The following is a 25,750-nucleotide window of genomic DNA, read 5'->3' as shown; positions in this document are numbered from 1 at the left end:
ACGTGGATGGGATGCCCTGCAAAGTTTTTCTAGGGTAAATGTAACAGAAAAACTGAGGTCAAGAGAAACGCGTCATGATCTTTCTCCCTGAGCTGCTGTGGTGGGAGTGGACGTGCCTGCACGATGCTCATTTTACTTGTGAAGTTTGCAAACGGACCCGAGGCTTTTTGTTAATGTGCCACAACCAGAGAACCCCCTTTGCCCTGTTGCAAAACCAAGGGCTGCTTTGCAAAGCAGAGTCCAGAGTCAGGGCAGCTCTGGATTCTGCAAAGCCGGGCTTAAAAGCAGAGGAGCGGGACTGCTGCAGCTCTTTCCAACCCTGGGACGGGGAGGATGCAGGTTTGCCGCCTGGTTTGTCACTCGTTAGCTATTGCTCATCCTCAGGACAGACCAAAGAGGGCCTCCGAGCATCCTCCTGCCAACCGGCAGCGAGGTGGGGTCAAAAGATGTTTATGCCCCGTGCCCTGGATCCAAGAGGGTGATAAATTCCCATTTTCCATCCTTCCTCCCTGGGTGTGTCGCCTGCGCCAGTTGCGCATCGCTCCGTGCAATACCTCTGGGAGCTGCCCTGCGCCCAACGGCTGCTCTTGGCTGCCTGACAGCCGGACAGACAGACAGTAGCAGACAGAAAGCATCGCGAGGAAGGGAGGGTGCTGCCAAAAATTGGCGGGAGCGGAGAAATTCATGGGGCAAACAGCATGGTTTGGAGGTGGCCGGTCCCATCATGTGCCTCCAAGCCAAGAAGAGAGAAAAGCAACATTTCATCCATCGCCGTGACTCACTGGCTGTTCAAGGAGCCTTTGTGGGCTGTGAGTCAGCTTGGGACGGCCCCCGAGAATCCCTGCTGCTTCTTTTGCCCAAATCTTGGCTTTCTGGTGGTTGTTTTTCCTCCCTGCTGTGGGCAGGCAGGGGGAAGGTGGGCAAGGGAGGGGGGGTTTGGGGTCAGAGCCCCGGCTGCTTGCAGTGCCGTCCCCAGGCATGTTAATGGATGTTCCCCATCTGTTATCGTGCCATAAGCCCCCCCCCCCGGTGCTCCCCAGTGCACAAGAAGAAAGTGGGGGCGGGAGGGGGGGGTCAGGAGGAATTTCCCATTCCCTTTCCCAGCCTCTGGCTGGGCTTCAGCCTGGCTTCAAGGTTTTCTGCATCCCATCCCACAGAAATTTCTGGGCCCACCGGGGTCACTTCCTCTGGGAGCCAGGGAGGAGAGAGGGAAGTTTTGGCCCGAGGTAGATGTGGCTGAGAAAAGCCTCCTGTCCTGCCCCGCAGCCCTGGGAGGGGATGTGCGTGCCCGCTTCCACACCCCCACAGCCCCACGCGGCCAGCTATACGTTCCCCCCGCGCTAGAAATAGAGCAGGCATTTATTTTCTTTATAAACATCACCCTGCCGCTTGTTTCTCATAGACGGAAAAGCCAGGGGATAACAGGGGTGGGGAGGGGGAGGCAGGGTAGGGAGGGGGACCTCTGAAACGATGGGGAGAGGAGAGGAGAGGAGAGGAGAGGAGAGGAAAGGAGAGGAGAGGAGAGGAGAGGCGAGGCAGAGATTTCAGCTCTAGAAAGGGGGAAAAAAGAAAATACTCATTTTCTTTGCAGTTAGAACTGCAAGGCAGACAATTTAGCATGTCAACCCCAGCTGAGCAAAAAATATCCTCTCTTTCCCCTTCCACCCTGCAAACACCCCTCCCTGTCTGTGGAGACACTTTTTCCTGCCCCTCGCAGCACCCGGCATCACCAAAAGCCCATCCCAGCCACGGCCCTTGTAGCCCCGCAGGGTGCAGGGTGCTGTGGGTGCTGCGGGTGCTGTGGGTGCTGCGGGTGCTGCCCTGCCAGCACGGCTACAGCCAGATCACCCCAAGCTGCACATTTTAAAAGCTCCTTCCCTACCCCAGAGGACAGGGCTGGATGCTGAAATTAAAGCCGGCAGGTAGCTCCTGGCAGAGCTTCAGCATCTCCCTCTGTGCGCCGCTCGTGCCCATCCTTACCCCCCTCGCCCCAACTTTGGCCGATAACACCCCCCCCCCCCCGATCTTGGCACTTCAAGAGCCATTTGACACAAGCGAGGCTGGGAAACATCTGAGCCCGGGCGGCTGGAGACGGGCCCCTCTCCAGCAGCGGCTGCTCTGTTTGTTGACGGCAGGCAAGGATCTCTCCGGTAACGTCCAGCCGTTCCAGGGATGCGTGTGAGCATCCCCTGGCCAGGCTCTGCCGCTCCCCCCCCAGCTCCTGGGAAGGCTCCTTCCCCCCGCTGGGGCTGGGGATGGGCTCAGGAACGGGCACCGGCTCTGTTGGGCATGGGATTCAGGGATCTGCAGGTGGGATGTGTGCCCTGGGTGCCCAGCTCCCTGGTAATCCAGCCTCCAGCCCAGGCTTCCCCCAAGGTCCCACTGCTCCTCCAGCGCTGGGCTGGCCAGGATTGTCCCCTCACGTGCCACCGCATGCCCTCCTGCAGCTCTGCAAGCCCTTCCCTCGCCGGGTGGGAAGCAGCCAGCGTGGAGCCGGGGTCGGGAAAGCTGTGGGAGCTGGGGCTGGGATGTGCAGGGTGGAGCTGGAAAACCTGCCAGCCAGCGGGAGAGGGGGAGACGTCTTGGGAGAAAGAAAAAGAAAGAAAGAGAAGGGGAAAAAATAGAACAAAACCCGACTTGGGATGGTTTGGAAACCATGTCCTCTGGGGCTGATACAATATTTCCAGGCCAACTTCTCCTGGCAGCGGGAGCCTGATCAAGCCTGAGTCACGCTGCAGGGGACGGCACAAAAGCCCCATTGAGCCTCCCGCTTCCCCAAATCCTCCCACTTTCTCCCCCCGCTTCGCTTCCCAGGGCAAAAACTCCAACCACCGCTTCCAGCTCAGGCTTATTCCTTAAGTCTCTCCGGAGTCGTTTAGCCACATGTTGTTAAAAGCTCTCTATCCCTGCTCCTGCTCGCGCCAGGCTTCGGGGCTGCTCGCCCCGGGGATGCCTCCCCCCAGCTCTTCCTAAGAGCACCGTGACCTTTGTAAGGGGGACGCAGCCGACGTGCGGCCGGGGCCGCGGCAGTGCCAGCTATCAGCTCCTTGCCCTCCCCTCCGTGGCTCTGCATCTGGCCGAGCAGGAGAGCGCAGGAAATACCATCAGCTTTAGGGCTGCTTGAATCATCGTAAAACCACGCTGGATAAGCGAGGGCTGGAGCTCCAGAGCTCCAGCCAAGCCTCCTGGACCCCGCTTTATGGCCTCCAGCTATAGCAGCTCCTTCATGCTGCTTCGTAAGGATGGGGAAGGCAGGCAGGAGCAGGCACACGTGTTGGGCAGGGGGTCGAGGGCTGGCAGGACACGGGGTGATACGGGAAGCCCCCCCTGCCAGGCAGTGCAGAATGAGCAGGGGGCATGTTTTCCCCTGACCCCAAAGTCCGTGGGCTGCAAAAAGGCATTTTTTTTTTCCCGAAGCTGTCAGGCAGGAGCCAGGGGAAGGCGAGCGGGAGAGCAGCTGGCAGGGGGACAGGGAGAGGAACTGAATTAATAAACACAGGCGGAGGGTTTCAAAGCGGCGCAGTGCAGCCAGAGGTAGGGGTGGATGATCTGCTGTGGGAGGCGGGGGCCAGCGGGACGGGATGGGAGTGAAGCAGACCAGCTCGGCCCAGGGGCTTTCCTCCTGCGCCCGAAACAAGGGTGATGGCCACTTCTGGCAAGCGCTTGGTGGCCGGCAGCCCGGGGAAGGGTGATCGGCCACAGCTTTGCTGGCAGTTTCCCGGGCGCTGCTTTCCAGCAATCTCCGCTGGCCGGCACTCCTGGAAAGCGCCGGCCCCGGCCCCGGGGAGCCCCGCTGCGAGGGAGGGCCAGGTGGAGGGTGGGAGGCGAGAACCGGAGCTCTTATTCCCATTGCCAGGGTTTGAGAAGCACGCACAGCCCTGGCTTGGGATGTGGGAGCTGCAATCGCTGTCTGGAGTCACGGAGGATAAAACCTGGAAGTGGGGATAAAGAGAAAAAGCCCTCCTCCATGCTGGGAGCTATCGCACCAGGGATGGATCCGTGCCGATGGCACCCCACCCCGTAAATCTCAAGGCTGAACCCCAGGAGCAGGAGAGCAGGGAGAGGCTTTTCCCAGGGCAGGGGCTGTTTGCTGGGCTGGCTCTGCCCTGTCCCAAATGCCCGAGCCCATCCTGGAGGCAGCCCCGTGCTGCCTGCAGAGGAGGGTCCTGCCAGCACGAGGGGGACCATGGGATGTCCCCGAGGTCCCCACTGGGCTTGGATGCCATTGCTGCAGCCCAAGACTGGCTCATGTGTGTCTCGTCTCCATTGCACTGGGATTTCCTCGTTGCGGAGACCCGGATGGGTGCTCAGCCCTCCTGCTGCACCCAGGCCCCCGCTCGGGTCTCTGGGCATCCCTGAAGGCAGCAGCCCCCCAGTCATCATCCCCGGCACCCCCTCCTCCCAGCAAAGCCCCAGCCAAACCCGAGGGCCGCTCCGCAGTGGCTGTGTTTGCCTTAGCCTGCCTCGCAAGCTGCTCATTTCCTTCCTCGGCCATAAATAAAACCACGCCGTAAAACGAAGGGAATGTGTAACATAATGAAGCCTTTCTCAGAAAGCCCATCGGATCCCTTCCTCCCCCGGCCCCTCCGCCCCGCGCAGGGATGGGGGCACAGCCCGGCCCCGCCACCGCCCGGGATGCAGCCGGGGCACGGGGGGCTGCGGGTCCCGTCGGGCATCGCAGAGCCAGGCTGGGGATTAGGGAGGCTGAACCCCGGGGCCACCCACGGCGAAGGCGGGAGGGCTGGTCCTGCCCACCCTGTTTGTGCTGGGAGCGGGGACGGGAGCTCATGCACACACTGTGGCGGGACCAGGAGGGGTTCAAGCTGCCAAGCAGCATCCCCAGGGCTGGGTGGCTGCCCCCAAGCCCCTCCGGTGTTTGCATCCCCCCAGCCCCTCTGGTGTTTGCACAGCGGGTGGGTGCAGTGCAGCACGGCTGGCGACGGGCGAGCTCACTACCTTATAAAGTCATTAAAATAAAAAAAAACAACCCCAAACAACTCGGAGGGCCTCAAAACAAGCTCCTGATGCTGTGGAGGAGGAATGCACTAGGCTGGCCGTGGGGCACCCCGGCAGCACCCCATGCGGGTGATGGGGGCTCAGCAGCACCGGGCACGTCGCCGACACAGGGGCCGCTTGTTGGCATCGGCCGGCGGGCAGGAAGGAGGGCAGCCGGCGGGCTGGGCTGGGCTGGGCTGCACCCGTGGCCGCACAAGCCTGGGGCTGTTCGGGCAACAAGGAGCCTTCACTCACCGGCTGTTTTTCCACCGTCAGAAAACTGGTGTGACTGGGGCGGGAAGCGGCTGCAAACACAGAGAGTCTTTCAGGGGGGCGCGTGTGTGTGCACGGGGCTCTCCTGGCACCCACTCCGGTAATTAAAGAGCTGCTTTAATGAATTCCAGTCCCCTCCCTGCAAACACACACAGGCCACCAGCCCTGGCCCCCACCTGCTCCCCACCGCAGCCTGAATGAAGCCTTGTTGAGCGGCCAGCCCCTCCCCGGCGCCGTGCCCCCTCTCCCCAGGCAGGGTTTGCTCCGCTCCTTCCTCCTCAGCCTCAGCATCCTCCTCCAGGCAGCGCGACAGGGGTCCCTACAGCCCCTCGGGGACTCGCTTGCATCCCCCGTGCACCGATGCACAGGCTGGGGATGCCCCGAGGCGGGGTAGGAGCCTGCGGGCGCAAGGAAGGCATCCATCCACCAGCTCACATTTCCCCCTGCACACCCAGGAGACGTCTCCCCGCTCCAAAAAATTCTTGCGTCCAGCACCGGTTCGCTCTGCAAACCCTCGCGCTGAGCTTTGTGAGTGCTTTCCCTCGCGTGGGCCGGGAGTTGGCTCCTCCATCCTCCTACGTGCTGGGAAGGAGGTGGGAGAAGTTTGTGTGCCGAGATGTTAAAACAGGGAGGAGAGCCCCAGAGCAGCCCCGGGAGCCCCCCAGCCCGGAGCTCCCCGGGCGGACGGGGATCCCTTCCCCTCTGCAGTGCTGCTCAGCACCAGGCTCTGCCGGACCTGGCTCGCTCGGGGGCTGTGGTGCCAAAAAGCTCCCTGAACGCCAAAAAACAGCAATTGGAGAGGCCAAACCCGCCGTGTTTTCAACTGGAGGAGCAGGGGGAGAGGGCCAAGGCGTCCCGGACCTGGCGTGTGGCTGGCAGCTGGGGCGGGTGCCGGGGCAGCACCAGCTCGCTCAGAGCCCTCGCTTGTTCGCCAGCCCCAGGAGGAGCTGAGCACGCCTGGGGCCTCGCTCCCAGCCCCTTGCTCAGAGCTTTTGGCTCGTCTCCTTGTTTTTTTCAATGCAAAAAAACCCCAAAACCAAATGACACTGCAGGCTATAATCTGCTGGCTGCTGGCCGGCTGCTCGGAAACTGTGACGGAGGCCCCTCTCGCCTCGTCAACGCCTTTCTATCGGCCTGGCAAGGCAGGGGCAGCGATTTCCTGTGGGACATGGCAAGCTGGGAACGTCAATTATTTTAAGCCGGGGCAAGCAGGATGGCTGGGGTACCCACCCTGACCCACAGCCAGGACATGGAGACCTGCTGCTCCCCATGACAGGGGAGGAAGGGCCAGCTCGGACATCCCCATCCAGGCATGAGGCTCGGCTCCGGGCACAGTATGCCTGTGGCGTAATCGTTGCACCCTTAGATCACTTGGGAAAGGTGCTTTTGGGTCATGGGAGTGCATCTGTGTGGGGCGATCCTGGGATGCTCAGCTGCAGCCAGCCCGTGGATGCAGCTGGGTGCCCAAGGGGGTCCCTGCTCTCTCCATGTGTGCCCAAATCAGAACTGCCGACCAAGCGATTCATCGGGATGGCACACCCTGTGCCATGGGGGCTCCTCCAGGGCAAAACGCATTTGAAAAAAACCCTAAAAATCCAGCAAGCCATGTTTTCTGCGTCTTTTGCAATGTGGAGGGCAAGGAAGAGGGGAGAAGGAGGTGAAAAGCTGCGAGTCCCTTGTGAAAGAGAAATGCCACAGGTCGAGTGGCGTTCGCATCCTGGCCGGGCTGCTGAGCAGAGGAGGAGAGTGGCCCTGAAATAAAGCAGGGATTTGGGAAGACAAACAGCAGTAACTCACACTGCTCTGCTGCCGGAGAAAAATCCCAGCACCTCCTGGAGCTGGGCAAGGGTCTCTCCTCCCTCCCCCAGCAAACAGCACCACTCCCCTGGGCATCTGTGCTTCTGGTAACTTTTTATTAGTAGTATTTTATGAGAGAAAGAGAAGAAAAGGATCTCTGGCAGCTTCAGGAGAACCGAGGCGGGACAAAATGTGCTGGCTGCAGGAGCTGCTGCCCCTTGTCACACTGGAAAACAGGCTTGCTGTGCTGGACCAGCTCCGCCAGCCCCAAAACACGATCCCCAGCACCCACGGCGAGACACTGCTGGTGGGTCCGGCCCCAGCAAAGCTTTCCCTCCCTGTGAGAGCAGCTGCTCGGTCCCCATCTGAAGAACACGTTTTTTGGATTAGGGGAAGCCACAAAACCGAAATGTAGCAAAATCCTGGTGGAAGCTGGAGCACGGAGCATGCACGCACGGGGGAACCTCGACGGGAGCCAGCACATAAAGTACATGCAGTATCTCTGGGGACCACAATATATTGCATGCATGTGTGCACGCCTTGCTGGGGCCCGAGCACAGCTGCCTGTGTCTGTGCAAGGAGGGAGAGGAAAATTCCCTTTTGCAACGTGCCACGTCACTCCTGTTCACCAAACGCCAGGACAAGGTGGTGCTGAGAGCCCCAGGCAGCACCCACCACCACGGGCCACCGAGCAAGGCACGGCAGGGCTGGCTGGTTTTGCAAGGACCACTGGAAGGAGGGAGCAGGTCAGGAGAGGACAGAGCCCTTCACGGCCCTGCAAAGAATAGCAAAGCTCCTCTCAGTTACTGGCTGGGCCAAACAGGACGAGGAAGCCAAAGTGCCCCATGCCAACAGCAGGCACGAGGGCCAGGACATGAGCAGGCTTGAGCAAGGCGCGCTGGCAGCCCTGCCCCGGGCTGAGCAAAGGGCTTGGTATGAAAGCAAGCGCTCGACATTTCCATGCTGCCATTTCTTCCCTGCCCAGAGCGGGTGGGGTGACGGTCCTTGCAACACTCACGTTATTCTCCCGGACCCCAGGCGGCACTTTCTCTGCTGCCAGCGGCAGGAAATGATTTTTCGTGGGGTCTGGGCAAGGAGATCTCTCCGTCCCTGAAGGGCTCAGAAGAACATCACCCTATGCAGGGCACTGCGGAGCTCGGCTCAGAAAAAAAATACAAGAAGCCAAAGCAGAGCGCTCCAACTCTGCCCCTGCCAGGCAAACCCTCACCATCACCTCTAACGATGGGCATCACCTTTCAAACTCTCCGTCACTGTGGCTGCTGCTTGTTGGGTTGGGTTGTCACTTGCTGCACCGCCCCATGAGCAAAGCCTGCCTGCGGGAGCAGGGTGGCCCTGCCCAATTTCCTGCCCATTCCCACCCTGGTCAGCCCCACAGAAATTTGGGCAATAGGAAAATGCAACCGGGGAAGCAGCTGTAAGAGCACACGTGGGTGTTTACACCCACACCTCACCGCGCAGGAGGCTAGTTTTACCCCAGCATCGAACCTCCATCCCTGCCTCCTCCAAAAAAGAGCAGGGGCTGGGCTGGGACCCTCGGAGAAGCCAAAGCCTCGTCCTTGTTGCCCCATGGCTCCTCAGCAAACTGCATGTGGGACCCCAAACCCAAGTGTGGGCCTGCAGCTGGGCGGATTCGATGACAACAAGTTCAATAGTGAAGTATAGCAGGAAAGCTCCACACATACAAACTCGAGCACAGCAGGCTTTACAGCCTGTGACTACATATGGACTGAAAATGCGCGTGTTCATCCCTCTGACATATCCTCGTCAAACATTTACAACTTACAGGTCTTCTGAGTGTTTATGCTTCGCCCTGCAAGTGCAGAGTTAACTTTGCCATGGGTTGCTCTGGAGCTAGCCAGCATGGGTGGCAACACATCGCAGACACACAGGTTTTATGTGCATGCAATGCACACACGTGCCTTGAGCCAGCAAAAAAGTATAAGCACTCTAAAATTAAGCCTTGCCGCTCCCTATGCTTTTAATTCTATCCTCTCCCGCATATGCCCTGTGACACAGTCTTTCATTTCATGACCGCATGCCATTGCGCTGAGTCCCTCCAAGGCTGATGCATACTGGGCGTTGAACACGTTCCAGCTGCAGCTTCAGGCGCCCTGTTTGAGCTGAGGTTTCCATACGGTCTCACATCCACGTATGGATCGCAGGCACACGCGTTTATTCCTCCAGCCCTGACAGAGCAGTCACCTTCAGGGTGAACGTCAGCAATGTTTGGATGATATGGAGAGCTGTTAGAGAGTGGTGTAAAATAGGGAGAGGAGCAGAGTGCGATGTTGGCTGACCCGGCGGCATCCCCAGGGCTCCCACGCAGCATCTCTCTGTTCGGCAGCGATTGGCGCCAGCCAGGGAATCCAGCCAAGGCACGACACGGCCACTGCTGGAAGGGTGCGTGTTCCTCCAAAGGGAGACGGCTGTGGCAGAAGTGGGAAAGACTCATTAGGGTAACAGTTTGCCTCTTAACACTCGGGAACTCGGCCCGATGACAGGCGCTACTGCATCTGCCCCAGCCAAGTAACAAGGGGGAAGTTGTTATGGAACTCTAAACACCGCACAGGCAGGGAGAAACACCACCTCTGCCTCACCACCCAGCCCCTGGAAACCCCTTCCCCTAGGAAAATCAGAAAACAGGCTCCTCTGAGGGTTTTTCCAGGCTGCTGGGCTCCAGCACGCTGTCACAGGGCAAATAGGGAAGGACTGATGGATGGGCTTGGGAGGCTCCAGATTCACAACACCCGCAGAGACAGGGCTTGCGGGAGGTGTCCTTCCCTGCCTGACCCTCTCCCTTTTCTCCCCAGCCTCTTTCTTCGGGGACGGCTACGTGGAGATGCCGCTGGCGGACGCCTCGCGCACGGTGCGGCTCCGCCTGCAGCTGTACACCAGCCAGGGGAGCGGGCTCCTCTTCCTGGCCGCCGGCCAGCCCGACCACCTCCTGCTCCAGCTGCGAGCCGGCAGCCTGCAGGTCAGCACCCCAGCACCCCGCTCCCCGACACCAGCTGGGGTCTATGGGTCAGGGCTTCAGCCAGTGCAAGGATGAAGGGGCAGCACCTGAAAGCAGCAGCCCCTGGGGCCAGAGACAAGCACGGACAGCCAAACTGCCAAGATCCCTGCCAGGGGACATTAAGAGTTCAAGAGGAGAGTGGACACAGTCTTGGGAGAATCAGTTAAATACAGAGAAACGGGCTCCAGCTGGGGAAGCTCCTCACCCATTGCCTGGGGTGATGCTGGGGAGCATCATGGAGACACCCAGACACCAGCACCCCATGTACATTGCATGGTCAGACATGGTGCACAGCACCCTCGGGGTGCAAGGGGTTAGTGAAGAGAAGGGATGAGACAAGAGGATGCAGAGAAAGAAGAGGTCTCCCCTGTCCCACCACAGGCCAAGCCCAGCTGGGGCATGGGAAGGGATCAGGACAGAAGAATAAAATTCCCCTCTTGTGGTTATGATGTTGGCATCCACCATGAAGGAAAAGAGCAGGGAGCATCCAAGGCACACATCCCGCCTCTCCTGCAGCCTGGGCTGGGCCACCAACCACATCTAAACCAAAGCAGGAGAGCAAGCGAGCAGCAGACTGGAGGTCTCCCTAATGCAGACCATGTGTCTCAGGGCCCACCAGCTAACCCTCTACTTAGACAGGCTCCAGGCTGCTGCCTGTGAGGAGCAAAGCCTGCTATTTCCCCCGCCAGTTCCCAGGGCAAGGGCTGGAAGCAGCCCAGGTTGCAGGGATGGAGGACAGCAGGCAGGATGGAGCAGGGAAAGAGGAGCCAGCATCTGGCAGGGCTTCTCCATGGGGGGAGAGGGAAAGCCCAGCTGTGGGACTGGGAGCTGGAGGACCCCAGAGAAATAGCCCTGAGACTGGGGTTTGCTGAGGACAAGTGAAAGAAGAGAAATTCAGAGAGCAGGACAGATAGGGCATGCCCACAGGGGGATGAGGGAGGAGCATGCCCAGAGGTGGCGGAGGGCAGGGCACACAGCAGTGAACAGAGGGACTGAAACACTTGCGAGCCCTCAGGTACAAGTCCATGCTTCAGCAGGTATTTCTGGTAGGTGGAGAGGTGTCTCCTGTGCTGCAGATAACGCCTTGCTTGAGCTGAGCACTTTCTGTGTCCTTCCCTGCAGGCCAGGCTGCAGCTGGGCTCAGAAGAGGTGACCCTGCAGTCCCCAGCAGAGCTGCAGCTCAATAACCTGGCGGTGCATGACGTGGAGCTGCTGGTGGAAGATGGCAGGATGATGCTGACCATCGACGGCCTCTTCAACAGCTCCGTGGACATCGCAGGACCTGTACGGGAGCTGGACATCCAGTATGGCCTCTATGCCGGCGGGACAGGCAGCCTTGACCTGCCGTACCTCGCCGAGGCCAGCTCGCCCTTCAGAGGTTGCCTCCACTTAGTGACATTCAACGGTCTGGATGTCCTCTCCCCCCTGTCCTCTGATGGCAGCTCCAAGATCTTCCACCGGGTCCAGGAAGGGTGCAGCACACAGTTCTCTGCAGAGCCCGAGGACCCCTTCGGGTTCCTGGGGCCACACTCCTACATTGCGTTTCCCACGTGGGATGCGAGGGAGGAAGCGACCATTGAGTTTGTGATAACGACGAGCATCACCCAGGCACCCCTCATCTACCACGCGGGGCTGGAGAATGACTTCTTCTACCTGGAGATCTCCAACGGGCGCCTGAGAGGGTTTGTTGAGAAGGGGAACGGCATCATCGTCCTGCACAACAATGTCTTCATCAGCGATGAGCAGCAGCACTATGTCAAAGTCTACACGGACATGCATAAGTTTGAGATACTGATAGATTACTACGCTTCATCCACATCCAACCGGGGCATCAACAACTACTTGGACCTTCAGGGAAACCTCTTCATTGGAGGTATGAACGAAAAAGCTTTGCAAAGGCTGAAGGAGCATCATCTTGCTTTCATCTCGGTGTGGACCATGACCAACAACTCGTTTGTTGGCTGCTTGGAGGACCTGCGGATAAACCTGCAGAGGAGGAGTCTGCAGGATGCCGTGATCACAAAGGACATCACATCAGGCTGTGGAAAGCAGGAGCACTACTGGGACTATGACGAGGTGTACGAGCAGGATGAGGCACCCACCTCCCCACCTCCGGATGTCTGGTCAGGAGCACCAGGCCTGATGGTGGAACTGTGCCAGCCGGACAACAGCTTCCCACCCGCCTTTGCCAACATCAGCAGGCTGCTGCACGTCAGCCCCCTCATCGTCTCTGAAGGGGGCACAGCCTATCTGGAGTGGAAACACACCCAGCCAACGGTAGACTTGAGCCTTGCAAACATCCGACAGTCCCAAATCCTCTTTAGCATCACCAACGACCCTAGGTACGGTCAGCTGGAGCTGGACATTCCTGGGTCCAGGAGCAGAAGGAAGTTCACCTTGTTGGACATTGTGAATCGGAAAGTCAGATACGTCCACGATGGCTCTGAGGGGCCCATGGACCAGCTGATGCTGGAGGTGACAGTGACCGCCCAGCAAGGGGTCCCAGAGTGCTTGCGGCAGGGGCAGATGTACCTGCTGCCCATCATGATCAACCCCATCAATGATGCCCCACAGGTGATCTTTCCCCATGGGAACCACATGACAATCCTGAAGCACACACGGAAACACCTGACCACAGACATCCTGCAGGTCCTAGATGATGACACATCCTGTGATGACCTCGAATTCCAGCTGCACGGTGGCCAGCAGATGGAGGAGGGTTATGTGGAGTATGACTTTCACCCTGGAGTGCCCATCGAAGAGTTCTCCTGCAGGGACCTGGAAGCAGGCAATGTAGTCTACGTGCACCAGGGTGGGACAAACTCACAGCTCACCTTGCAGGTGAGCGACGGCACAGTCCCAAGCCCCATTGCCACCCTGAGGATCCTCGCCATCGACCCTGACATCCTCCTGCACAACAACACTGGCCTCTCCATCTCCCAAGGAGGGGCTGCACGCATTACCACAGCCAACCTGTCAGTGGAGACAAATGCAGTGAAACAACGGGTCGCCATCCTGTACGTCCTCACAGAGCCCCTAAGGTATGGTGAGGTCCAGAAGCAAGGGAGCATGGGAGGGGAATGGAAAAAAGTCGAGTCCTTCCACCAGCAAGACCTGGAGCAAGGGCGCATCCAGTATTTTAGCACAGACCCGGAGCACCGGCTGGAAGATGTTGTGGAGAAGCTGAGATTTGAAGTCCAGGTGGGGCAGAAGGTCTTGCAAAACACCACCTTTCTCATAAGAATTAAAAGAGCCACTATTAAGATGAGGACCATGGTCCCCCTCCAGATGAAGAACAAGCGGCACAGAAATATCACCAGTAAGGAGCTGGAGGCAATGTTGGAAGATCCAAACGCTGCTCCACTCCCCTTCCACTACGTGATAATCCAGGCTCCCAAAAAGGGAAACCTGGAGCTGCTCGGCAACAGGCTGACTGAAGGCTTTGGATTTACCCAAGATGACCTGCAAAGAAACCACCTGAGCTACAGCGCGACCATCAGGAACTCTCAGCAAGCCGAGGACACCTTCCAGTTTCGCGTCCGTGCTGGCGAGCAGCACTCTCCCGTCTATACCTACACAATCAGCATCGGTGGGGATCCTGATGCACCAGCCCTTACCAATGTCCTCCTGACTGTGCCGGAAGGGGGGCAAGCCATCATCTCCAAGGACCACTTGTTTGTACAGAGCATGAACAGCATGGACTACCTCTATGAAGTGATTGAGGGGCCAGCACATGGGAGGCTGGCCTGGGCTGCGTCCCCTGGCTGGGCCTCCAGAGAGGAGATCACAGAGTTCACCAACGACGACATCCTCCACCGCCGGCTACTGTACCAGCACGATGACTCCGAGACGCTGGAGGATGACATCCCCTTCGTAGCGATCAGGCAGGGCGAGGGCAGCGCTGAGCCCGATGCAGAGGAGGTGAGAGGTGTTTTCAGGGTCTCCATCCAACCCGTCAATGACCACACCCCGGTCCAAGTGGTGAACAAGGTCTTCAATGTGGTGCGCAATGGGCAGCACCTGCTGACGACAGATGACATCGCCTTCACAGACAAGGACTCTGGCTTCTCTGACACACAGCTGGTGCTGGCGAGGAAGGACATTTTGTTTGGCAGCATCGTGTCCGCCGATGACAGAAGCCATCAGGTCTATCGGTTCACACAGGATGACTTGAGGAAGAAGAAGATCCTCTTTGTCCATTCGGGGGCTGACCGGGGCTGGATCCAGCTACAAGTCTCAGATGGCCTCCACCAAACCACAGCCCTCCTGGAAGTACAGGCATCAGACCCCTACATTAAAATAGTCAACAACACCGGTCTAGTCATCCACCAAGGGAGCCGAGGGAGCATTGACTCTTCCATCCTTAGCCTGGAGACCAACATGGACATCAGGTCAGATGAAGAGATACGGTTCCTGATAACAACCCCCCCAAGGTGGGGGACCGTGCTGAGAGGGGAGCAGCCGGTCATGGCCTTCTCCCAGAGGGACCTGCTAGCAGGAGAGATCTCCTACCACCACAACGGGAGCAGGAACACCCGGGACGAGCTCCAGTTCACTGTAGAAGCGAACGAGGTGGTGGTGGAGGACACGCTGGCTATCAGCGTGTTCTTGGACACCCATCCCAGCCCCCTGCGCATAGTCAACCACAAGGAGATACACGTATTCCAGGGGGAAGCGGCTGGGATCAAGGAGGAGTACCTACTGGTGAGTATCCCCTTCTCTAGTCATTGCCCAAGCCTGCATCACTTTCCTGGCCACCAAACCAGGACAGCCACTGGTGGGACTCCATTTAACACCTACCTGCCCAGAGCAAAGGACTCGTGCCCATGTCAGGCTTTGCCCAGGGGCAGAGGGGGGTTCTGGCATGGCCTCAGCAAGAAGGTGACTCTTGCAGCTCATCCCACAGCAAAGCCTTGGGAGATTGCACAGTGGTGGGCTGTGGGGCAGCCCCGCCTCGCAAGCACCAGCCCCTCACTCATGCCTTGTCTCCCCTACACTCCCAGGTGGCCCACGAAGAGATCCCTCCCCAGGACATAGTCTACCTGGTGAGCAGCCCCCCAGCCTCCGGCTTCCTGGCGATGCTTCAGCACGGCCGAGACTCGAATGAGCAGCCCAGCCTGGACCCCATCCAGTCCTTCACCCAGGAGGACATCAACAACGGCAGAGTCCTGTACCTCCACTCCAAGCCAGAGGAGGAGCATGACCGGTTTGTCGTGGACATCACAGCCAGCGGTGCAGATCCGCTGGAGGGGGTGGTGGTGAGCCTGACCGTGCTCCCCATCACCGTCCCCCTGGATGTCCACAACATCACAGTGCCAGGAGGTGGCTCTGCTACCCTCTCCACAGGCATCCTCAACATCCCCAACGCCTACTACATGGCTCTCGGTGTGGAGTTCACGGTGCTCGAGCCCCCCCGGTTCGGCACCCTCCTGAACAGCGAGCGGCCCGAGGATGGCAGGCTGCACAGCTTCACCTGGAGTGAGGTAGAGCAGCCAAGGGTGCCTACTTGCCCACCACGCTGCTTTCCCAGGGGGTTTGGGAGGAGCCCAGGGGTGGGCTCCAGCCCCCAGTGGCACTGGGAAGCTGGGGAGGGCTGTGGGGCTCCTCTCCCCATCGGAGAGCTCTGCTCTTGGGATGGAGGGGCTCGGGATGGCAGGCTTGCCCTGCGGACAAGGCACGCATCAACCCCCAAGGTGTGCTTAAATGGCCTTGGAGATATGGGGTGGGGGTGCAGGCAGAGCACCCACGCTGGGCTCCAGCTCTGCTTCCCATGGGGATCTGTCTCCCTGTCTTTGTGCCGGATCCATCCTGCAGGGATGGCCCAGAGCAAGTGGCAGGCACCCAGCTCCCTCCCTCCTCCCAGGCTGGTGCACAGGTCCCCTCCCCAGCGGGGCTGGTGGCCCCTGTCCTCCCAGGAGGGTCACCCAGCCCCTGCCCCGCAGGTGGAGAAGCAGCAGATCCAGTACAGGCAGGATGGCCCCCGGGCCCTGGCCGACAGCTTCACCCTCCTGGCCAACGCCTCCGAGATGAACCGGCAGAGCCAGCCCAGGACCCTCTTCATCACCATCCTGCCCCGCAGCTCCAAGGGGCCCCGGCTGCGGGTCAACGCCGGGCTGCAGGTAAGAGTGGGATGCCACGGGGATGGGCAGCCACCCCAGCCCAGCGTGGGGACCCCACGGGACCCACTGCGAGCCTGGTCACGCACCCCCGGGAATTCGGGCACAGCAGAGCCGGGGTGCAGATCAGGGGCAGGGGATGGGCGCCGGGGAAGGGACGCGGTTTCCCGGTGGGGCGAGGCTTTGCAGGAGGCGGAGACCGGGCTGTGTGGGGGGGGTGTGTGTCCCCCGCCTCCACCCCGTCCCTCCCCGCCGCCGATGCTGAAACCGTCCGCAAGATGGGAGCATCGCCCCGCGGCAGCGCCCGCTCCCTCTCGCAGCGATGTGCTCGGCGGAGCCGCGCTGCCACGGCGGCAGGCAGCTGCCTGCTGACAGGCAGGCAGGGGCTCCTCACCTCCCTTTTTCCGAGGACGGGCAGCCTGCTCGCCCTTCCCCAGGTCCCGGAATAACGCCCAGGAGCACGAAAAGCAGCTTGCCCACGTTTCATCAGCACAGATTGGAAATACTTAATTATCTAGGCAGCTTTCACACCTCTCCTTATGCCCATCTCAGCCAAGTCAGAAGCAAATAGGTCTCACCTGCTGCTGAAGTCTCACCTGCTGCTGCAGTCCCACCTGCTGTTTCAGACACCTCCCTGCCCCGTTCAGGATCACTAATGCAAAACTGCAGCAAAGAAATTATTAGAAAACATGCAGGAGTGCCAGCCCAGCAGGATCATTCCCCCCCCCCCCGCCCCCCAGGCTATCCTCACCCATCCCAGGATTTCCCAGGTTAGCAGCAGGGAAAGCAGCTCCTTCCATCAGGATCATCATGCCAGGATCATCACAGTGGCTTTGGGAAGATGTCTGGGAGCCAGGGCTCTGGAGGAGATGCCCAAAGGGAAGGGTACAGACTGCCTTACCCAGGGCCAGGCACCACCCAGGCAGCCCCGGAGGCAGGGAGAGGGGCCAGGGCTGCCAGCAAAGTTTGGGGGGGTACCCCCATCCACAGCCAGCCCTGGCTCTGGGCCTGCCTCAGTTACCCCCCCAGCCCAGGAAGCTCAGCCCTCTCCCAGCAAATCCCTTTTATAGCGCATTAAGTAGTGTCTCCACGGTCTGCCCCAGCTGTGCCAAAATCCTGTGCTCCCGGCAGAGAAGGCTTAACCCCTCGGCTGCTGGGCCCACGGCAGCCCCTTGTCCCCACTCCAGAGGCACAAAAGCCCTTCTCTGCTCGCTGAGGACCAGCGCATCCCGAAAGGGCTGCCCCGCGCTGGCTCTGGCAGGCTGGGCCCGAGGCAGGGAAGCAGGCAGAGCAGGCAGCTCTGTCCCCGGTGCCATGCACTCCTGCTCGGGGCGCGGGCAGACGCACAGAGCTGGCCTTGTGCAGGGGTAGGAGGAGGCTCCCCCCCTGCCTCATTTTTAGCCAGCCTATTAGCCCAGTGATTGCAAGGCACTTAGGGAAGCATGTCCTTCCCTCCCAGCCACCATGCTAAAAAAAGGGTGAAAAGAAAGAAAAAGCTCCCAAAATAAACTCCGAGGCAGCGGTCCATCCGCCTTTCCATTGGGATCCCCCCCTGGCCCTGGGAGGGGCAATCGCAGCCGCCCGGCTGCCCGCAGGAGGGGCTCTGGAGCTGGGAAAGGCTCCCTGCTCCGAGCAGGAGCAACGCTAGAGCAACGCAGGGCTCAGGAGGGGCCCGGCCCTGCTGTGTTTGTGCTCTGGCGAGAGATGACTTCAGCGTTTAAAGGTCAGGCCGGGTCCAGGAGACAGATTGCACAAAACCTTCCTCTGCTGCCTGCGCCTGCCAGCTCCGAGGGTGCAGAGTCCACGCAGGGCTGGGGAGACAACGGGCAGGGTTCAGACCCCGAAGCGGAGCCCCCTGGAAAGGACCAGGCAGATTTGCCTCAAGCAGCTTTTTGGGTTGCATCGGGAGAAAGGATGGCTGGATGCCACCAAGAGAGAGGCTTCCACTGCTGCACCAAAACATGCGGCCATGCTCCCGGCGCTGTTTCGCTGCCTCCCCGCGCGCTCTCCCGGAGAGCAGAGGCGACACGGAGGCTGAGCAAACATAATAAGCCGAGTAAGCGAGAGCAGGAACCAGGTGGAAGGCTTTAATAATTCAGAAAGGACGGGGAGCATGGCAAAGCAGGTCAGCTCCGGTGGCATGGGCTCTCGGTGCCGAGCAAAGCCACTCCAGCCGCCGCGTGTGCCTGTCCCCAGCGGGCAGCGATGCCCCGGGGCTGCCGGTTCCCCCTGCCTGCAAACCCCCCTCCAGGCTTTGACCACAGGGAGTTTTCCTTGGCACCGAGCCCTGGGTGTGATTGCAATTCCAACGGGTGGTGAAGTGACCTGGCTGTGGGTGCTGGGGAGAGGGAGCAGCCCGAAAACCTCGGTGCATGCACGGCGGAGCAGCAGCTCCCGCTGCGAGGGCTTCGGCTCCCGCGCCAGCCATGTGTCCGGCAGCGCTTCCCCCACCCCGTCTCTCCAAAGCTGTGTTTTCGAGCCTGCCTCCCGCCATCCCGCGGGGACTGCCGAGGGATTTAATTTCACTGTCGGCACCCACACCCACTCAAGAAATGTTTTGGGTTAGGCCAGCTGAAAACAGCAGAAAAGAGCTCATCTAACGCAGCACGGCCAGCTGAGCAGCTCCTCCAGCGCCTGGGTGTTGTCTTGTGGGTTTGCAGGATGCGGGCCAGGCTTGCGATGCTGTGGGATGCAGCACATCTTGCCCCTCCACCCTGCACGAGCTGCGGGAAGGCTCGGTCCATGCGCCGCCCCGCGATTTTGGGGCATCCTGAGGGCGAAAGGCAGCTCTGGGGTGTGCGGGCAGAACCTGTCTGGCAACGCAGGATTCGTCCCTGTGGTCTGCCAAGACTGAGATACGGCACAGGATTAGGAGCGGGGAAGATTGCTGCCTCCAGCTGGAGAGGGGAGATGCCAGGGCTTTGGGGTGGCAGCGTCCCTTGGGGTGGGTGGGCACTGCTGGCTGGGGGGAAGCAGCCCCAGGAAGCTTCACAGTGGCCCTGAGCTCAGCCGCATACTTGTCATTCCTGGAGGGTTTGCTGGGGCAGCTCATGGCCTCGCTGCAGCCTTGCGAGGGGGCAGTGGGACGGGTGCTTTGCTGGGAGCACGAGCTAAGAGAAACACCCAGCTGGGGAGAGATGGGGCTGCGGTCATCACGTACAGAGCAGCAGCTCAGGGAGCGAGTTCATGGAATCATAGAATCATAGAATGGTTTGGGTTGGAAGGGACCTGTAAAGGTCATCTAGTCCAACCCCCCTGCAACGAGCAGAGACATCTTCAACTAGATCAGGTTGCTCAGAGCCCCGTCCAACCTGACCTTCAATGTTTCCAGGGATGGGGAATCTACCACCTCTCTGGGCAACTTGTTCCAGTGTTTCACCACTCTCATAGTAAAAAATTTCTTCCTTATATCTAGACTAAATCTACCCTCTTTTAGTTTAAAACCATTAGCCCTTGTCCTATCGCAACAAGCCCTGAGTACGGGACTTGAGGACTCCACAAAAAGCCCTTCCCTGCGGAGCAATGGGGAGAGACTCATCAAAGGCACAGCCTCTGCCCCAGCCCCACGAGCCGCAGCAGCACTGTGCCTTCTTCCATTTCCAGTGCTTGGGGAAACTGAGGCACGGAGGGGCGAGGCCTCACCTCTGTCCTGCACATGTCATGCAGATGCACGGACCCAGCGGCACGGCACGTGCCAGCAAACACGGCGGCAGTGCAGGGTGACGCAGGGCTGGGAAGAGGCCAGATGATGGACGCATCGCCCAGCACGCGGACAAGGCGCCCTTGTTGGGCTGGGACGTGCTCAGGCACCCAGCGAAGCGGTCTGAGCAGGGACGGGGTCCGGAGCAGGCTGGGGAAGAGGGGAGAGGTGCTGGGGGCATCCCAGGGGGATTACAGCCTCTCCCTATCCCCCAGCTGCGGGAAGGCACCACTGCTGCCATCGGCCCCCACGTCCTGAGCGCCGAGGACGAGGACTCCCCAGCAGAGGAGGTGACCTACTCCATCCAGCCCCCGGCCAACGGGAAGGTTGTGCTGAGGTCGGCGCCCGGCGCTGAGGTCCGGCGGTTCACCCAGGCCCAGATAAACAATGGCCTCATCCTCTTCGTGCACCAAGGTAGGGCAGGGCTGAGGTGCCCTGGCCCCCCGGCGTCACCCCCGGCCTGAGGGAGGGGACACCACCGGAGGGGAGCACTGTGCCACCAAGGCAGATGCTAACCCCGTCACATAGCACCCTGCTCCAAACTGTGCCAGATTAATGGGGGGGCTGCAGCCCCCCTACCCCCCCTAAATGCCCAGCTCTGTGCTTTCCACAGGGCCCCTGGATGGGGGCTTCGCCTTCGACCTGTGGGACGGTGAGAACCTGTCTCCTGGGCACTTCTTCCTCGTCAGGGCCCAGAGAGAGCCCCTCATCAGCCTGGCCAAGAAGCAGAGCCTCACCGTCTGCCCAGGTGGGTACGGGCACGTTCCCTATCCTCCCAGTTCAATGGCAAACGGGGCCCTTGGACCCTTCCACCACCCCCTGCCCGAGAGCTGCTGAGAGATGCCCGTGGCAGAGGCTGCAGGCGGGTGGCGAGGCAATGGGTTAAAACACGTACTGGATGTGTTTTCCAGGTGCCCTGCAGCCCATCACCAGCCAGAACCTGCAGGCAGTGAGCAACAGCCCCGCCGGCTCCACCGCTCTATACTACAGCATCGAGCAAGCCCCACGCCTGGGCAGGCTCAGCACCTCCCAGGGGGAGGAAATTAGGAACTTCACCCAAGCCCAGGTGAGCTTTCGCCTCCCCCAGCCCCCCAGCATCCCACGGCGCAGCCCTCCCTCACCCCCTCTGCAGCCCGGGGGTCCCAGCCCGACCCCGCTGCCTCCATGATCCCTGGGAGGAGGCAGAGCAAGGCTGCAGCCACACCGGGACTTTCCCAGCTCTGCCAACGGCTGCTAAGAGGGATTAAGAGCTGCCGCCCCAGCACCGGCTTTACCACAGCCACCAGCCTTGGATTTAGAGCTGGGGGAGGCTCAGGGAGTTATAATCCCCTTTTCTTAGGCTGCCTCCCTGCTGCAGACCCAGCCATCCTGGCTGCTGCCTAAGGCAAGAGCCAAGCGCGATGCTTTCACCCCTGCTCTGAGCAAAGCCTTGCTACCAGCCTTCTCCCCCAGGGCCAGGCTTTTGCAGAGCACGGCAAAGGGCTTACTTTTAACCATTACTCTGAAACACGCAGGTTTGCCCACGCTGCGAGCTCCCCTGTGCTGTGCTCGCCCTTGGAGGAAGCCTGGCCCAACCCTTGGAGGATGCTGAGCAAGCTCAGCCCTTCCTCTGAGCCTCAGTTTCCCCAATTGCTGGACAGAAACATCCTGGCAGAGAGGCACCGTGAGCTCTCGATGGTGGCTACCATGCCATGGCTGGTGATGATCCTCGTTTCTTACCTGATTAGGGCTTGGCTGCCTCTTCCCGGAGCCAAGATAAGAGCCCAGGGTGCACACATTGGCTCTAGCACAGCATCACCAGGGTCCCCTCCCGGTGCCACAGTGCCCATCACACCAGAGATGAAGCAGACGCAGCCATTTCCCACACGGTATCACCCACTCTGGGTATTTATTTTGCCACTGAGCAGAGCTCATTGAGGTCTTTTTTTATTTTCAGGTGGACAGCAGGTTGATTTTCTACCAGCACGAGATGCCAGAGAAGCCCTTCTGGCTCGCCCAAGATGCCATCCGCTTCCGCGTGGTCGCTCCCACGACCATCTCCGATTCCTTCATCCTCCTCGTGCTGATCTCCTTCGAGACAAGGTGTCCCCAGCGCTCGACTCAGCTATGGAGAAATGCAGGTAAAGAAGGAAGGGAGAAGCAAGGGACAAACAAGCCCTCCTGAAGTTTGCACAATCCCCCCAAATGGGGGGATTGTGCAAACTTCAGGAGGGCTTGTTTGTCTGGAGAAGGCACCACCGTGCAATTTCCCATGGCCACCCAAGCATAAGCTTTGATACTACGTCAAGCAACATTTAAAACTGCATCCATCCTTCTGCTGGCTCGCTGTGCAATTCCTTCCTCTGTCATCTTACCAAACTAATACGTCCCAGTTGCCTTCTCATCCCTCTCCATTCCTTCTCAATCCTCCTTTTTCTGCTATATCTTGCTCTCGCCTGGGTCTGCTCTCCTCTCCAGCAGATCCTGGCTCTTCCCAGGGATGATAAGACTTTTGGGTTTTCCCTTTTCCCCCCAGGTCTCCAGCTTGCAAGGGCTCAGCAGGCCGAGATCGGCACCTCAGTGCTGGATGCCTCCAACCTCCTAAGCCAAATCCCGGTCCCTGAGAGGGCTGCGCATGATGTTGTCTTCCTGGTGACGGGGCTGCCAGCTCATGGGCAGCTCTTGGTGGCTGGTGTGCCCCTGGAGCGGTCACGGCCATTCTTCCTGCAGTCAGACCTGGCCACAGGACGCCTGGCATATGCCCATGGTGGAGACGGCATCTCTGAAGACCATTTCAGATTTAAGGCTTGGCTCCGGCCCCGGGCGCAGCAGTCCATCCGTCCTCCGCAGGAAGGGGTGGTCATCTCCGAAGCTTTCAATATCACGGTGACCAGCGGCAGCAGCAGCAAGCCACCACAGGTGGTGAGGCGGCAAGAAGTGCTGCAGGTCCCACCAGGCTCCGTGGTGACCTTGTCCCAGGAATACCTGGATGTGGCAGACCCATCAGGTTCCCCAGAGGAGATGGTGTACAGCGTCCTCCAGAGACCCCTCGCTGGCCACCTGGCCAATACCCACAACCCACAGGAGCCCATCAACCGCTTCACCCAAGCAGATGTCAACGCAGGCCGCGTGGTGTTTGTTGCCACCGGGAGCCATGCCCCAGGGTCCTTAGCCCTGAGCCTCTCCGATGGCCACCGCCCGCCCACCTTGACCTCACTGGAGATCGAGGTGCTGTCTGCAGTGAGCACCGCTGCCAGCCCAGTGCTGCTGGAGGTGCCCCAAGACCTGAACAGGGCCTCCATGTCCCACCATCATCTCCTGGGAGCTGCACAGCTCGGGGCAGGCAATGCCCTGTACAGGATCACCAGGGACCCAAGGTTTGGCCAAGTGCAGGTCAAGCAAAAGCTGGTGCAGGGCTTCTCGCAGAAGCAGCTGGACCGCGGGGACGTGATGTTCACCTTCACTGACCTCACCTCTCCCGAGGACAACTTCCAGTTCCTTGCCATGTCACGGGCAGCCAACAGGACCGGGGTGGTGAACGTGACCGTCCGTGCCTTGGTGAAGGCTCGGCCGGGCAGCGTGTGGCCCAGGGGCACCACAGCCCTCCTAGACACCAGCGTCCTCGACGCCAGCGAGCTGGCCAACCGCACCAAGAGCATCCCAGTCTTCAAGATCCGCAGGGCGCCCCGTGGCAGCCGTCTCGTGAGGGTCTCCAGGGACCCAGGACAACCCACCACCCCAATCGAGACCTTCAGCCAGAGTGAGCTGGAGCAAGGGCTGGTCGGGCTGGAGGTGCTGGATGCTGGGGAGACTGACCAGCCCCTGCAGAGTGACAGCTTTGTCTTTGAGCTGGCAGCTGCCGGCGTGCCACCGGCACTGGCATCCCTGGGGTACAGCATTGAGCCCTACAACGCCTCGAAAGCCTACGGTGTCACCCTGCTCACGGCCCCCCTGGCACCTTCGCCCCTGGTGCCCCAGCCCGAGGGCACGGCACGGAGCCGCCCCAACAGCAGCGAGCTGGGGATGCCCCCAACCGCCTGGCTGGGTCCCGGTGCCACCACCAGCCCCAGCTCCGTGGAGGGGGGCACCTTTCTCAGCTTCATCGAGGCCAACATGTTCAGCATCATCATCCCCATCTGCCTCATCTTCCTCCTGCTGGCTCTCATCCTACCCCTGCTCTTCTACCTGCACAAGCGCAACAAGACGGGGAAGCACCACGTCCAGGGCACCCCCTCCTTCAAGGCCAAGAACGGGGCTGTGCCGGACCAGGAGACCTTCCGGAGGACGGACCCCAACCAAGGCATCCCCCTAACGACTGTCAACACCCTGGAGGGCAAGGGCACGGGTCCGCCGCCCCAGGGCACTGGTCCCGGGGTGCCGCCAGACCCCGAGCTCCTCCAGTACTGCCGGACTTCCAACCCCCCCTTGAAAAACAACCAGTACTGGGTGTGAAGGGCTGAGGCACGGGGGCATGAGACCACCTGGGGGTCCAGACCCTCCCAGACCACTGCCAGCCACCTCCTCCCGGCTCTCCTCCTCCTCCTCCCTGGGAGCTGGCATCCCGCAGATGCAGGAGGACCCTGGGGATATGGGGGCTGCTGGTCCGGCCCACCCGGGAGCCCCAAATCTCCAGGTGGCTTTGGGCAGGGGAGGGGGGCACTGCATAAGCAAGTGGGGACAGGCAAAATGCCTGAGCATCCCTGGGGAACACTGACTTCGGGTGCTCATTTGGGCCACCCAACGGTGGCCACAGTGCTGGAGGGGACTTGACGGCACTGGTCCCCACCGAGCCACCCAGTCGGGTCCGGTGGTGGCTCCTCTGTGGGCAGCACCGACCGCCGCTGGGGTGTTTGCCACAGCTCTTGGCTCGAGAGGGAGGATGAGGAGCGGCTTGCGCTGAGTCAGGCTGGGGATGAAGCTGCCCAAATCCCCCAGGGCTAGGCGGGCTGAGACACTGGAGCAGAGGCTTGGAAAAAACTCTGTGGCCAATGCCAGGGGAATTTAAGGAGTCCCCACCCACTTGGAAAAAACCCGCCTCGCTCTTTCTCTGCGTGCTTGCTGTGTGTTTCATAAAGCAGATTGCACCGAGCCCCCGGGGGGGTTGCACAACAGGTAGGATGCCCTCGGCGGGGAGGGACGGCAGGCGCTCACCTGGGCAGCGTGAAACCGGAGAGGAGAGCGGAGAACCGGAGCCAGCACGGTTTTCCACTGTATACTCCAGTACGGCAGAAGTAAACAGAATAAAGTGCCTTTTCCGAGGTGCATCACGGTTTTTGTAAGCCGTCTCCCTTGCCAGGCCTGTTTTAAGAGCAGCGAGCTGCCGCGCGACATTTGGAGGTAATGGACCAAGTTCTGGGCTCTTGCTCAAATTTTCCCCAGCCTGGAGTCCTAAAACTTAAATAGAAATTGTCTGAGGAAGAGCAGAGGAAAAACTGAGTGCTGAGCTCAGGAGGGGACCCAACAATAATACCCTGCATTGCTACAGCTGGGAAGCTCATCACAGGGCACATCCTGCTCTCACAACACCGATGGGAAGCTGAAGTGAGACCCCAGGGACCACGGGGGATGTTTTACATTTGCACCCCCCTCACCCAGCTAAAATCCATCCCACGATCCCTCCCCAAACCAGCACCCCAGGGCAGTCCCACTCCAAGGCTGCGGCAGAGCCGGGATGTTTGCTCGGACCACGCCAGCAGTTTTCCTGGCTGCATTTATGGTGCCAAATGTTTGCTGAGCGATAAATCACACCTGCCCTGCTCCAGCTGGCGGGTGCTGGCACGTCCCACCGGGCACCCACAGCCATCGGGGTGCAGGCGGGCAGCCCCGTGTCCCCCAGCCTCCACCTGCCCCATGGCA

The 25,750-nt window shown here is 60.2% G+C and overlaps 1 protein-coding gene across 1 annotated transcript in view; it reads left to right on the top strand.

Moving 5' to 3' along the window:
* The window catches only part of CSPG4 (chondroitin sulfate proteoglycan 4), a 29,267-nt gene extending 4,111 nt beyond the window's left edge, over positions 1-25,156 (top strand). The window contains exons 3-11 of the mRNA XM_050903492.1: positions 9,897-10,060; positions 11,222-14,803; positions 15,103-15,582; positions 16,042-16,218; positions 20,131-20,329; positions 20,529-20,663; positions 20,827-20,981; positions 21,852-22,035; positions 22,431-25,156. Coding sequence (XP_050759449.1) covers positions 9,897-10,060; positions 11,222-14,803; positions 15,103-15,582; positions 16,042-16,218; positions 20,131-20,329; positions 20,529-20,663; positions 20,827-20,981; positions 21,852-22,035; positions 22,431-24,346 — 6,992 coding nt within the window. The 3' untranslated portion in view covers positions 24,347-25,156. The remainder of the gene's footprint in view (positions 1-9,896; positions 10,061-11,221; positions 14,804-15,102; positions 15,583-16,041; positions 16,219-20,130; positions 20,330-20,528; positions 20,664-20,826; positions 20,982-21,851; positions 22,036-22,430) is intronic.
* Positions 25,157-25,750: the final 594 nt, after the last annotated feature.

Source organism: Gymnogyps californianus, chromosome 11 (assembly GCF_018139145.2).
Source record: "Gymnogyps californianus isolate 813 chromosome 11, ASM1813914v2, whole genome shotgun sequence".
In the NCBI taxonomy this organism is placed as follows: Eukaryota; Metazoa; Chordata; class Aves; order Accipitriformes; family Cathartidae; genus Gymnogyps; species Gymnogyps californianus.
The sequence above is the reverse complement of the archived record's forward strand: the minus strand, read 5'-3'. Positions and strand labels throughout refer to the sequence as shown.